At 38.2% G+C, this 14,648-nt stretch overlaps 1 protein-coding gene across 2 annotated transcripts in view; it reads left to right on the top strand.

Moving 5' to 3' along the window:
* EPB41L4B (erythrocyte membrane protein band 4.1 like 4B) overlaps positions 1-14,648 on the top strand; it is a 130,057-nt gene that overhangs the window by 26,096 nt on the left and 89,313 nt on the right. For both annotated transcript variants that reach the window (XM_026843117.1, XM_026843116.1), the window contains exons 5-14: positions 152-204; positions 4,411-4,531; positions 5,177-5,264; positions 5,812-5,900; positions 6,249-6,318; positions 6,488-6,657; positions 6,757-6,866; positions 8,875-8,905; positions 9,412-9,445; positions 10,410-10,477. In XM_026843117.1, the coding sequence (XP_026698918.1) occupies positions 152-204; positions 4,411-4,531; positions 5,177-5,264; positions 5,812-5,900; positions 6,249-6,318; positions 6,488-6,657; positions 6,757-6,866; positions 8,875-8,905; positions 9,412-9,445; positions 10,410-10,477 (834 nt within the window). The remainder of the gene's footprint in view (positions 1-151; positions 205-4,410; positions 4,532-5,176; positions 5,265-5,811; positions 5,901-6,248; positions 6,319-6,487; positions 6,658-6,756; positions 6,867-8,874; positions 8,906-9,411; positions 9,446-10,409; positions 10,478-14,648) is intronic.

Genomic DNA, 14,648 nt, shown 5'->3' with positions numbered 1-14,648 from the left:
AAATTAATTGTAGATGTTTTATATCATAAATATCTTGTGGAAGTTAATGTTTCCATTTCTTCTATCAGATTACTTTTTAGCTTTATTGCACAAGGAATTCACTGAGAAAATAAGATGTGGTTTTTTATAGCTTATTTTTTTTCTTTTTAAGACTGAAATGCCCATATGAAACTGCTGTTGAACTAGCAGCTCTATGTCTTCAAGGTATGCAATCTTTTGAAAACAGTTTGTCTCAATGTATTAGAAAACTCACACACTAGTTTCTTTTCACTCTGTGTTACTAATGCTTTATCACAGATCATATATAAATGCTATTTCTTTACCTGAGGAGAAGATTTTATGGAGATCACTTTCCTGCCTTCCTTCCATTCATAACTTCTGAACTACATTAGGCAATGTTGACAAACTTACCAAGGGGAAGGACCCTCAAAGGCATGGTAGACACAGGTTTCATGGAAACTAGGGGCTGACCAGAGGAGGATGATCCCAAACAGTTCCCCATTGAGGGAGCAGCTGTGGTGTGTGTAGTGTTACCACTTCAGCCTGAAGAGCCAGCTGGCCCTTCAGCACATGCTTTGCATCAGGTGGATCCCTGCAAGTGTAGCTCTGAAGGTGGGCTGCCTGCTGCCTGGCCAGTGCTCAGGAGAGCGAGCCTCCACACTCTGTGGCACAGGAGGTGCTTACAGGGCAGGAGGGACTGGGTGCCAGGTACTGGAGAGCAGAATTCTCAATAGAAAGATAAGATTGCTTCTGTGTCAGGAACAAGGGTTAAGATTTAAATAATCTAGAGCACTAGGTTTCATTAGTTTATTGTAGGAAGAAGGTTTTTATTCCTGTGGATGCATTAATAGAAGTATTCGTTCCATTTCAGGTGGTTTGTTTTGCAAATGTGAAAGAACCTTGTGTAATGAAGCTCAAATCAAGTTCATTTTTTTTTCTAAAATAAAGTGCAGTGAAGTGAACCATTTCAGGCATATCAGCAGCAAAATGAATCGAGATGAAAAACACTCATACTGGTTCTGGTGATGGTTGGCAATGGCACATGAAGTGCTTAGGCAGAGTCTCTTACTTTAATACAGCAATGGAGATAACTCAGTGATTGTAGGTGAACTTGACAGTCAAAACTGGGAATTCAGTCCCAAACTGCAACAGGTGTAAATCTTACAGCAGTGGGTTATTTTTCTACACCAGTCTGGAACAGCTCTGGTTGTTAGGTGTGCAGAGAACTGCTGCAGGCAAACTCCATTTGTCTTTCTGAGGTGGAGAAAATCTAGAGCCCGTATTTGATTCGTTGCTTACATTTTCACAGATAAAAACACTGGTAACCTCTCACCCCTGGTCTAAGCAAGGAGAACCAAGCAAAGAATAATAGCTTGATGCCTCAACATTTTGGGTAGTAACTGATGCCTGTGATTACTGTGTAAATGTAATAAAATAGCAATCCATCATGTTTATCATGTCTCCAGCTAGGTACCAAACTAACACTTCTTGACTGTCTGTGGGAACATTTATCCTTTTCTGATATTTTTTTTTTCAGTTTTCTGCTATTTTGACATCATCACAATAAGTTTCTCAAAAATTATTTCATTATTGCAACTAATTTATTGTCTCTGCTGACATATGCTATAATTAGCATTTTTTGGTATAACATTTGTTACATTTTATTGACATTGGAAACTTAATTAAGCAGAAGACTTTAAAGACATGTCAAATGATTATTCCCTTCTCAGCAGCTTTCATTTACTCTGTAAAATCCAGTCTTGCTCCTTAGTGTGGCTTTCCTAGAAGCAAAGAAAAAGTTATAAATGTCTGTTTAGGAATTGGTACTCCAAGCCCTCTGAAAGAAAAGCTTTTTCTATTCACAAGACAGCTTTTAAACTTCATACCTTTTCTTTACCAAGGAAGTTGTTCTTTTACAGTAATTCTTTCTTTGTTTCAAACAACAGTTTCCAAGGTTGGTGTTTTGTGTGAATCATCTTTCAAACATAAATTGTTGGCTTGTTGCCAGTCCCATGAAGGAACTTCTGTAACAGATAACATCTATTTGCAGTATAGGGTAGCTTGTGAATCAGATACATAATCGTATGCTTCACTTAGGGATTATCTGCAGAAAGGTTGTAATGAAACTTGAATTGTCACTGTTAGAATAAGTTTTTAACCTATGTTATTAGACTTGCGAGGCTTTTGTGTTTAACCAGGTATACTTTTGAAACTACTAATTAAACTCCACAGGAAACTGTTTCTCAAATCTCCAGTTTTCAGTTCTAATCATAAGACATCTTCACGGGATAGTGCAAATGTTTTTTTCCCTTCTGTGTAAAAGAATCAACAGTATGTTTACAGATAAACATGTTTTTGCAGTTTTCAAAAACTTTCTAGGAAAAACTTGATTTTAAAAAATTCCCTGTTTATGCCCCCCCCCCCCCCAAAAAAAAAAAAAAAAAAAAAAAGACCAGAAGAGGGCATGCCAAAGCATGATACTTTGTCATAAAACTGCAGATGAAGAGATGGGTCCTGTGCTGTGCCCTTATGTTGAAAAATACTAGTGCAGATGAGCATTCAGGGAACGTGATTCTACCAGGAAAGACACTAGTGAGAGCATCCTCATGTGAAGTCCGTGCTTCCCCCTTCTGCTGCTGCCCTTCTGCCCTGGGTGGAGAGCTGGTGAGACTCTTACTGGTTCTTCTCTCAAGATCTATTTCTTAGAGATCAAAATTATGACATTGTTTGTTTGCCTGAAAGTGAATAAACAGTGAGTGCAGCTATTGAGAAACAAGGGTGATATTGTACATAGAACTTCTGCCCTAGATTCTCTGTGTATCTTTTGTCCTACTTGCTTATGATTCTTACCATTACACATCCTCTCTGTGGCACAGCCAGCCTTCATTCCTTGCCTTCTCTCTCAGTTTAACTAGTAGAGAAATCTCCCATGTGTTTCCTAGATGATTGTCAACACATCAAACTTGGTTTCTCATTTTTTTTCCTGAAGTCCTCCTTGTTAATGTGTTTGTTGTGTCTCCCTCTTATATGCTGGAAACTGGACTGCCAGTAATTCTTAGCAACAGCTTTGTTAAATAGGCTTCCAATTTAGATGAAACAGCAGCAGAGCTGAGATATCTCTGATAAAGAAAAAGACATAGATAAGGATACTGTAACTCACCATGGAAGATTACTGTTGAAGATAAAAAATGTGTTTGAGGCAGTAGTGAGAAATGAAGATCAGTGAACTCAGTCCATTTAATGTCCTCAGGAATGCTAAATGTTTGAGTGAAGCTCAAGTGCTCAAAATCACCTAGTATCAACAGATTGCATTTTGAATGTAACTTACTATGTTCTAATGTACCCTCCTAGGTATTTTTGAATACTGAAAGTCAATTCAATTCAGGGCAAAAACTGCCCTGAAGCAAAAACACTGTTTCCCTCAAGGGATTTAATTTCCCTCTGTGCCTTTTTTTTTTTTTTTTTTTTAATGGTAGAAGTAGTATTAGTTGTCAAGAAACACCTACTGGCAAAGGCCTAGTTTGGAATCATATGTCAGGTGACATGGTATTGCTGAACAGTGTATTTGCCACTGGTGTTTATCTCACAGTGTGGAGGCAGTGACATTGCAGCTATTGCAGTTTCTTTGTATAGGTGAAATGTTCCAGGAGCAAAGCATGATGCAAGCACGACACAGTTAAGGGCATCAGTCACTCAGCACTTGTATCTGCTACTGAGCTCAGTAGTTTGCAAGCATTCTGCTCCTAGAAAAGAAGATAACAGACCCTAAGCAAATAAGTAGAAAGTGACACCTCAATTATGTTAATACTTCAGCATTTCTTTCCTTAAAAAATTACTTAATCTGAGTATGACACCACAGCTGTGGTCTTTAAAAAAAAGCCACAACTTTGTCCCTGGTTTCTTGAGACTAGATATTATTTTCATGTTTTGACATGAACAGTAATGTAACAAAGCATGCAATAGAATGAGAAGTGTTCTGGAATGAAAATTATTACTTCATTGCAATGAGAGGAAGTTTCAGAGTAACCTCTTCTGAAACAGAAACTTCATTTCCTTTAAATACTTTAAAATCCAGAGATTTTCGTTAAGCTGGTTTAGTTCTAACATTCTTGAATGTCAGCATTCTGTACCATAACCCTACACTGCTCCTGCAAATGCGTTTGTCTCACTTCTGGTGTAAAATCTGGTTTGAATTTTGGGGTGAGGGTGGGCATGGGGGTGGGGGCAGGTGGGAAGTTAAACAACATTGGCACAAATGCATTCTTTCTTAGTTTCTTAGTTCTTCTAAGCATACTTAGAAACTTGCAAACTATCGTTTAGACAAGCGGTCTTTGTGAAGATTATGGAATTAAATGTTTCTGGTCATCCCATGATCTTTATGTTTTTAACTTTTCAACTGATTGATTGCAGCGGAGCTGGGAGAGTGTGAGCACCCAGAGCACACACCAGAACTTGTGTCAGAATTCAGGTTTGCACCAAACCAGAGTGAAGCAATGGAATTTGACATTTTTCAGAAATGGAAAGAGTGCAGGTAGGATACCTGTGTGGGAGTGGTGTCTCTAGCAACAGGAGGTTTTCTTCTCTTCCAAAGTCAAATATGTCTGCAAGAACCCCTTCAACAGACATGAAATGGTGACTATGTTTGTCAGTTGAGAAGTATTGTGAAAAAACTTTAAGCCCTCCCCTTCCCTAGAAATGGCAAGCGGTAATTTAGGAAAGGTTGATGGGGTGAGTTTGTTGTTGTTTTGTTTCTTAATTTGTTTTTCTTTATATTTCATAACAGTTTAAGCAGTCAGATCTTTTTCCTGTTTATGTTGGAAATATTTCTCTTTCTCTGTCTTCCTCCTTTCACACATGCACACATAAAGTTTTGCGTTCAGGGTAGTATCAAACTCTTTTTCCTGTCTTTTCTTAATAAATATTGTACATGTCAGTGATACTGTCTTACCTGAACTTTCATCCTTATTGGCAATTTTAGACGTTTTTCAATTATTACCCTCTTGATTTATTTTTCTTTGGAGGGAAAAGGGTAAAAGCATAAGCCAGGCTTGAAATACCGTTTAGTGTAGTTAAGATTGAGGGCCCAAAGAAACGGGTTAGAGGAATTAATTTTAAAACATTTTAAATGGGTAAAAATTTCATACCATAAAGTGTAAATAAAATTTTATGTTCTTAGGGGAAAGAGCCCAGCTCAGGCTGAATTGTGCTACTTGAACAAAGCCAAATGGCTGGAAATGTATGGTGTAGATATGCATGTAGTTAAGGTAAGATCCGTGTGATACTTTATTTTATCCCTTCCTTCATGTGGATCAGCCCCTCAGGGGTGTCCTTGTTGTGGTATGGGTTGCCCCGTGGGCCATGGTCCCTCAGAAGTACCTTCCTCCCACAGGGCTCCTCCCAAGAGTGCATCTCCAGCTATGTCCCCCACAGGGTTCCTTTCTACATGCCTTTTCCCGTGTCCCTCAATTTTTTCCTTTCTTGTCTCCTTCCCCCAGCAGCTACTGCTTGCTCTTAAACACAGGTGAGCTGACATCTGGGCTCCCCTGGCTGCAGTGGTGGCGCAGGGCTGTTTCCACAGGCATCAGAGCCATTGGGGATAGCACATGGACTCTTTGCACCGAGGGCACCCTGCAGCCTCCCGTTGCCAAAACTTGCCAGTTTGCACCCCATACAGATGCATGTTCCTCTGTAATGTTAAAAAATATGCAAACCCTATCATTTAGTTTAAAAGCTATGGATTTTGACATACTACTGTAGTAAGATTTACACTACTAATGGCATATTGATCATTGACTCTGTGCTTGCTTGCAGGGAAGAGATGGTTGTGAATATGCTCTTGGACTGACACCAACGGGCATATTGATCTTTGAAGGAGCCAACAAAATAGGCTTATTCTTTTGGTAATCTGTTTTTGTGTTATATTCCTTTCTGATAAAATGCAGAAATCTTTCTCCTTTACATAATGGGATCCTGACAGTATTTTTAATGTAGATCGAATCTACAAGGTTAAAATACCAAGGTTGAATCTGAAGGTAAATTGGTCTGGTTAGAAGTACCCACTCTCAAATGTGAAATACTTGTTGAAAAACTGTCACATTTTCAGGAAATCATATTTTTCAGGAAGTCATATTTTTATTACAATTCCTGAAGTGTTCCAGGATTGCAAATCCCTCATATGTTTTGGGGAATGGTCCTAGATTACAAAATGCCATTTTTCCACTAATTTTCATTTTGCTTCTTGTGTTTAGGCCTAAAATCACAAAAATGGACTTTAAAAAGAGCAAACTAACACTTGTGGTTGTAGAAGATGATGAACAGGTAACTTTCTTCCCTTACTTGGGCCTGATCCAACAAAGTGTGGTGTGTGCTCAGGCTAAGAACACAAAGGAGGCTCATCACACTGTTGGCCCAGGCTGTATTTCTCCTACCAAGGACAGTAACTAATATCATGCATGCCAACTTCCAAAGCTTTTGTTTCTGCATTTAGGGCAGAGAGCAAGAGCACACATTTGTTTTCCGGTTAGACAGTGCCAAAACGTGCAAACATTTGTGGAAGTGTGCAGTGGAGCACCATGCTTTCTTCAGATTGCGAGCCCCAGCAAATAGTAAATCTAGTAGATCCGACTTCATAAGGCTGGGATCACGCTTCAGATTCAGGTATTTAGCAAACTGCAGTATGTTTGTGTTTATACAAAGGAGAAGGTACAGCATCCAGCAAAAGACAGTAGCTAACTTTGTTTATTTCTGTATTTTAAGTGGGCGGACAGAGTATCAAGCAACGCATGGGACAAGATTACGCAGAACTAGTACATTTGAAAGAAGGCCCAGCAAGCGATATCCTTCTCGAAGGCATTCAACTTTTAAAGGTAAGTGTTTGTACTTGTGTTCACTTAACCAGTCATGCAGGTGTTCTGTTAACCCTTATAAATGTCATATTACAACCATAAAATCTGTACCACAATATAAAAACCAAAAGATGTCAGACTACCTACAAAAATGAGAATGTACATGTTTTTTTTTCCTCCAAAGTCAGAGTCCATTGTTTGTATCTACCGTTTTTAATCTCTGTCTATACTTAATTCTTCCATCCACCATCTATGGAGGAGGAGGTACCTATGGTTTCTTTTGTTGTTCCATTGAGGAGGGAAGAAAAGTTGCATCAAACTCAATGAGGGAAAGCATGCAACATTTTCTTTGAAGTGCATTTGTCACATAGAGTGGAGCCGTGTCCAGACGCCTCACTGACTTGCTTATCTCGCCAGACTTAGGGTTATTGAGCAGTCTTGCTGTGCAGTTGTTGCTGCTTTCCTGACTGTAATGGCATGTTATTCACCTATCCAGAGTCTGACCTTAACTAGCTTTCTCTGGAATTGAAATGTGCTGGATTTGAATGGAATGACAAGGAATTGATTTCCCTGGTGGTTTTGTGATTGTCCTTGAAAACTTAAGCTGAGATTTTTATTCCTTGTAGAAAAACCTAGGAAGGAGCACTGCAAGACCACCCCCTCTAAATTCTGTATTACTTGAGGCTGGAGGTGTAGTTACTGTATGAAGCAGGGTGAGATGACATTCCCTTAGGATGTCTTTGCACTCCTTTGTATTCCTAGAATATGAATCTCAGTTCCATGAAAAGTCTTTGTGGTATTATGGGGGCACTTTTGTTTTTGATGTACAATGGGGGAGAAAGGGTAACAGGCATGCATGCCGTCGAGAGGGTGTAAACCCCCCCCTTCCTTATTACATGTCATTTTTTTATGGAAATGCAAATTTCACTGTTACGTGATACCTGAGAGTCAATTATGTAGTAAGTGTGGATGATTTAATAAATGGAAGACTGGTTTGTTTTAATTTTATTTTTACAATAACAGGATCTGTCAGACCTGCAGGTGATAACTGGTCTCAGTGCTTTCGTGCTTATGTCTGTGAGGTGGGAGAAGAGAGAAAGTGTAGTTTATGCTCATCTTAGTTCTCTGTGCATAGCAGCCAGGTGGAATTGCTGTCATACCCAGATGTTCTCCCTCCAGAGAGCTCATGTTTGTTAAGTTAATGCAAAAACTCCCCTTAGATTATTGTCTTTCATGCATCTCTTAGCCATTAAGACCTGTATCTAGTTGCAGCCCACAAGCGTTGGATTCTGTCCTAGCTCAGTCTCTTTGAGACTGCTACAGTGTCTCATTAAGTTTATCCGCTTTCTGTGTTCAGTGGAGACTTGGATTTTCAGCGGTATCACTCAGCAGTTTTTCAGTGCTCTTGAAAAATACACTGTCTATCAGGAAGAAGAAATTAGACATCCCAATTACTCCACTGCCTTCTTCACTGTTCTTTCCAGCCTGTCCAAAGCACAAGCCAATACCTTGTTGCTCACGATTGCTCTTCCCATATTCCCAACTGATGAGCTTTTTTTTAGCGACTGTCATTCACTGTAATAAGACACAGGCCATTACCAGCTTCAGGAATATTCTGGTTTCTGTAAGATGCAAAATTTCTGTGAGGGGTAGCTTCTGATTTTCAAGGAACTCAATGGTATTGACATGGTAGCTACAGCAAGGTGAGAAAAGTAGTGTTCTGGTTGTGCAGAACTCACTCTGCCAGAAGTCCTCCTTTTGTGACATTTGGGAAGAATACTCCTGTCTGCTGTCATCTTTGGGCTTTGACTCTTGCAGAAACAGAGAGAGATTTGTATCTGCCTTTATGTATTCGCACAAGAATGCTACGTAGCAGAGGGTTGCACTTGAGATTCTGATGCATTTGTGCACATACATCTGTATGAGGATTCACTTAAGCTGTAGTGTAACATCCCAGTCACAATAGATGATATTTCATGTCTTAAGGTTTTTTCCCTGTCTTAAGGTTTTTTGTTTGTTTCTTTTTAAGCAAACAATCCTGTGAAAGCAGCACAGCTGTGGTAAGTGACTGCTCAAGTTCTCCCTACCTCTCAATTGCTGTTGTCGGGCAAAAAGGATTGTGAAGACCCTTTCTGCATTAGGATTTGTCAAAACAAATTCCCTGGTGTGGAATGAATTGCTTTGGGATCTCTCATTATGCAGCACCAGATTCTTCTTGGGGACTGGCTATGAGACTTTAAGTGCTTCCATTTTAATTTTTTTTAATTTTTGTGTTTTGAGCTAAGACTAAAGTAAAACATACTTCCTTTCTGCTTATTGCTATTATGCTATCTTATTTAGCATTATTTGTTCCTGTTTCATAAATGTAAAATGAAGAAAATAATTTTGCACCCCTATTTTTTGCACTGTAGTTGCTGTGGTGTCTATCTTGAATAAAATATTGATGTCCTTAAGAATATAAATTTTACTTCACTGTAATACTTCCCTGAAGGGTAGAACCCTGAATTATAGGCTGTTGTGACATAGATGTATTGATTACATGAAAGCAAATTTTTTTCTCCCTTAGTGCTAAAAATACTCCTGAAGTCCATAACTACCAGGTAAGAGCATAACAATTGTTGAGGAGAATATTGTCATTTTATTATTTTGTGGTAAATATTTTTGCTCTCTGTAACTAGTACAGCTGGTTTGTTCCCCTTTCCTTACTCTGGGGTGAGAGTCTCTGACGTGGTTCAGAAATAAAAAGTGTCACATTGGGAGTTAAGGAGAAAGTGCAGGAACTCCTCTCTTTCTTTGCCAGTGTTCTTGAATGCACTGCAAGCTGAATACACTCCATTTGCTTCCCTTCCCCTTCCCCTTCCACCCCCTTCGAATATGATGGACCCCAGGAGACTACTCTGTGAGTAACCTTTTGTCTAGAGCAGTCTCTCACATTGGATGATCCATGACAAGTTCAAAGTTGCAATTATCTCCCCCATCACAACACTTAAGGAGTTCATTCCTGGTCAAATGTTTGGTTTTTTAAACAAGCTCCTTTATACACTTCAGAGAAAAACCTTAACCGTTTTTCATCTGTGATACTATCAGTCAGTGCTACTGAGAAAGCAACTGAGTGTGTGCATGAAGAACTTAGTTGTTTTTATTAAAAGTCCCACTAGTATGTTTTAGTGTTTCTCCTCAAAATCTCATGGATATGAGAGAGAAATGCTGTCACCAAGGACCGGTGACCTTCTGAAGACTGCTATTATAATAGTAACCTTTCTCACTCTCCACCTTTAATTAAAGTTGACATTCTTTTGATGTGGTTTCTATGAGAAGCACTAGATGTGCTAGCTTGTCTCTCAAACCAAACTGCAGTTTTCTTTGCATTTTCCATGAGTGTGTCCTAATGAGCAAACTCATCACCAAGAGGTCTCATGTAAATGCTCAGTAGCATGGGAGGTCTGAAAAAGTGGTGTTTCTAAGTCTCACAGGGAGCATGTTCCTCATGGCCCCAGGAAAATAAAAAGTTAATAGGGAGTTCTTATAAGAATTCATTAACCGGGTTCAATGTTTTCATTGCAGCCACAGTATCATCCTAATATACATCCTACTCAGCCACACTGGCATCCGCATACACCTGTGAATGTAAGGTAAGCGATCTTCACTTTGTGAGAAAGATGGTTAGTTCTTTCTTTATCTTAACCTGTTTCCCTGAAGCTTTGGTGGATATAGGGCAAGTTTCTGCCCAAGAAAAGTAAACAGAAGTTAGAAATATGTGATGTAGAGGCAGTATTAAATAACTTCTATTTAGATTTTGCTTTGGAATATCCTAATCTTGATGAAAATTTTTTGGGGATTGATTTTTAATTCAGAATCTGAAATACAACTTTAGTGTATTTCTGTGGGGAATACGTTAGATTGGAAGATGCTCAGTAGCATCAATAAAACTAATTGCAATTTGATCAGTATTTAATTTCCTAAAACAAAGGAAAAACTCATTTTAGGGTAAAGTTATGAGTGAGCAGATTCTTGCATTGCAGCTCTTTTTTCATATTTTGCAGAAGTGTATATGGAAAAAATAACATGTACGTGGAACGATGTATCGGGCAATTTAGAGATAATAAGTGAAATTGTAGTGTTGAGTTTTTAAGAACTGTTTCACAAAAGTACTCCTTTGTGTACTATTGTGCTATCTTCTCGCATACTTTTTTTATTTTGGAGCTATTAATGAGAGAAGTTGAGTGAAAATAAATTTTTGAAGAAATTCACTCCAAATTAGAACCACCTTGGTGGAACGCACAGTGGAGACACACACCTGATCGTTGACATGTGTCTGTGCGTGTACCCGAGATAAAAATCAGATGCTATTTTGTCTTAATAAATGTAACCTTTTTAGGTTACTCAGATTTTTAGACAATTACTGTCTTGACTGAAAAATACCAATACCATAATCTTCATTCCTGTTCATCTTACATTTTTATCTCTATAGTCTTACATCAGGATAGGTAGACTTTATTCTTAGTGTAAGCAGGTGCTGGAGATGAGGCTGAGCTTAAAATGGATGAAAAGACAATTTGGTCCAAATTTGAGTCTGAGAATGCAGGGAAAAAAAGGCAAGTATTTTATTAGAAATCCTTGTTAGGCAGAGAAGCAGACATACTCACGGTCATCTTAAAATTCCTAGCATACAGCAGTAAAAAGCACTATGCTAGAAACAGAAGATACTAAGTTGGGTAGTTAACTTTGTACTTCATGTTCAAGATTCTTCCTGGGTTTAGGATTTACTTGTCCATTTAATTGTGTGTGATTTAAAATGTACAGTTTCACATTACAAAAGAGTGATTGCTGAGAGAGTGTAATGATTTTATAAATCGTTTGAGGTTTTGCTGAAATTTTTCTAAAGATTTTTTCACTTATTATACTAGTCTGTAACATTTAAAGCCAAATAGTTCACCCTGGATCAGAGTGATATTGAAATAAGCACAATAATGTATTGTAATTGTGCAGACAACCTCCCCTTTCAGCCCCTCTGCTGCCTGGGCAAAGATTAAGGTCAGTGAAATATGAACAATGGCTTTTTTTATAGCTAGTCTTGTAAAGCTAAAAAACATACTTAAAAGCTCAGTCGTGCAAGCTCAGTAGAACAGGTGCTCAGAATTTTTGTCCCAGTCAGGTAGAAGCATTAAATGTGTGATTAAAGTGCAAGCTTCAAGTTATTCTAACTTGAAGTCAAAGTGGAAGAGTTGGACATTTAACATCTTATATAGATAGCTTGATTGGAGAAAGCTTAATCCATCCAGCTATGAACCTGAGATAAACCACAGATGCATGAAATTCTTTCTGCTGGACATGCAAGTCTAGCATGGGTCACGGGCTGAAATGAAACTACCTGTGCAACACATGTGATATATGGGGTTTTTGTTGAATTATTTGTGAAGTAATATGTGGAATTGTGTCTCAGTCTTCTCAGTAAAATCCTTTCAGTGAAATTACTTGTTTACAATTAACTTAATGTTCAGTCTTCTGAGAAAATTCATTCCATTTAACAGTTGTCATTATATAACTCTAGAATCTCTCCAAAAAAGGGTAAAATCTAAACCTGCCTGTATTTCTGCTAACATTAAAAAAATTACCCAAAAAAATGGTGCAACTTCAGTTTGGTAATAAGGGAATCTTAAACATTGTGGTTTCCTACATACTGTTCAAAATATTTATTTATTTATTCTACACCCAGCACCCCCATCAATGATTCAGGATACACTATAGGAGTGGTTGAGGTTACTATCTCTAAAAGCAACAATAAGTAATGACCAAATAATGAAAAAAATATTTTTCCTCTTAGTACTTCTGCAAGTTTCACTACGTAGTCACAGAGAAATACCCCTACTAATTATAGACTCTAGGTGTGCATCCTATCAAAAGCGACTGTGTAACTTACAGGCTGCTTCAGTGTAATTAACTGCATCAGTGCTGATGAAATGACAATATTTATAGATGAGAAATTTTCATTCGTAGGATTGCCTTTCTTAATTTTTTTACACCTTATATTTACATGAGGCCAACTTTTTGCATGACATGGTTTATTTTACTTGTTTGTTGTATGCGTTCAGTTTTCCTGTAGCCTCCTCCTCCCTCCCCACCATCCCTCTGGGATTCAGGAGCATTCATGCATGACACTTGTCTGTAACACTTGAAATCAGAGAGGGCTTTTTATGACTGAGCTCTGATTCAAACCCCTTTGAAATCAGCTGAAAGATTCCCAGTTGCTGCAGTGGCTCCTGCATCAGACCTGTAGGTCTGTCACCATTTCCTTCCCTTCCTGATAGCTGCCCATCACACTGTGTGCATGCTTAGCACTTGGCTGGGTGAATTCGTGTTACTGTGTAGCACTTGTAAGGTTACTTCCATCTCTCACTAACCAATAACTGTGCAAATGGTACAGGCCACCCTATCATGATGACAGGCCATATTGGAAACCCCCCACAAGTGGAGAGGACAGCAATTTACGATATATCCAGGAACAGAACCAGAAGAATTTAGGAGTCCAAAGCATGGTGTACCAAGATAAACTCATGACGACTCTCTGAAAAACAGCCATCTTCATTTCACCTGCCATCTTAGACGATCATTGCATTCCATGGTCCTTGTCTGTCTGCAGTATGTTCAAAGTGTATTGTGCATAAAGTGTGTGTCTTTGTATGTACATCCATCCTTGTTTAGTGTTCATGGACATTCTTGGGAAAACTATTCGCCGTTTCTTTGTAAAAAATCTTGAAAAATCTTTTGTGAAAGCTGGCAAGAATTTTCAGTGTCCTGAGACCAGAAATATTTTCGGGGATTTACATTCTACCATGCTTTCAAATCTGTGACCCTCTGCCTGCTGTTGAAGATCAGCCATTTGTGCCTTAGTTATTTTTATTATCTTGTTTCTTTTGAGTCAAATTAATAGATGAAGTTTGAGAAATTTTGAGTTTTAGTTGACATGCGATTAGGAGATCGGAGGGAGGAAAAAACAATTCACACTGGCAATCAAAATGGCTTATGAACCACCAACAAAGGGAGCCTACTGAGGTAGTCATAGGTTTGGGTGTCATTTGGGTTTAATTTTTGTGTTCTGCAGCAAAAATTGAGGTGCTTGCCTAACTTTGAGTGTGAGGAAAGAACACTGTAATAAACTTAATGGAGTATGCGTCTTCCTTTTTTTTGACTTACTGATTATACTGATAGCATTCCCCAGAACCATACCTGCTGCTATAAAGGCGAGAATGTTAAAAATTAATCCTTGCTAAAAGGGTGCTGCTGTTGTCTTATTTTTAATGTGATTATGGAAGTGAACTATACAATCGCATAAAACTACCTACTGATAACTTTTCTCTGAGTGGATTTGAAAACACAGCTCATAATTGGTACACTACAAGATGAGGACGATCCTGTGAAATAGCTCTATTTTTTTAAAGTTAGATGTTTGCAAAGTTGAATGTATATTTTACAAACCTAGGTCTTTAAATAGGCTTGGCTGGTATTTTGATCACTTGCCGATTTTTTTTTTTTTTTTAATTTTATTTTAAACTGGAAATCATAGTGCCATCTTAACTCATGCATTTGTCTTAATTAGGCCTTACATCTGTGGTCTCTCTGAAGCTGTTGGAATGATGAATCTCCATTTGGGATATTTTAAAAATGAAGTAGTTTTTAATGTGACTTTGATAAATACACATTTATAAACAGCTATAACCATGAATTTTTTTCAGAGCAAATTTGATAGTATATAACTTTTTTGTGAAACATATTTGTTTACAAATGCTATCTTTTAATATTTGT

The sequence above is a fragment of the Athene cunicularia genome (assembly GCF_003259725.1).
Source record: "Athene cunicularia isolate RWA chromosome 2 unlocalized genomic scaffold, athCun1 chr2_part1, whole genome shotgun sequence".
In the NCBI taxonomy this organism is placed as follows: domain Eukaryota; kingdom Metazoa; phylum Chordata; class Aves; order Strigiformes; family Strigidae; genus Athene; species Athene cunicularia.
The sequence above is the reverse complement of the archived record's forward strand: the minus strand, read 5'-3'. Positions and strand labels throughout refer to the sequence as shown.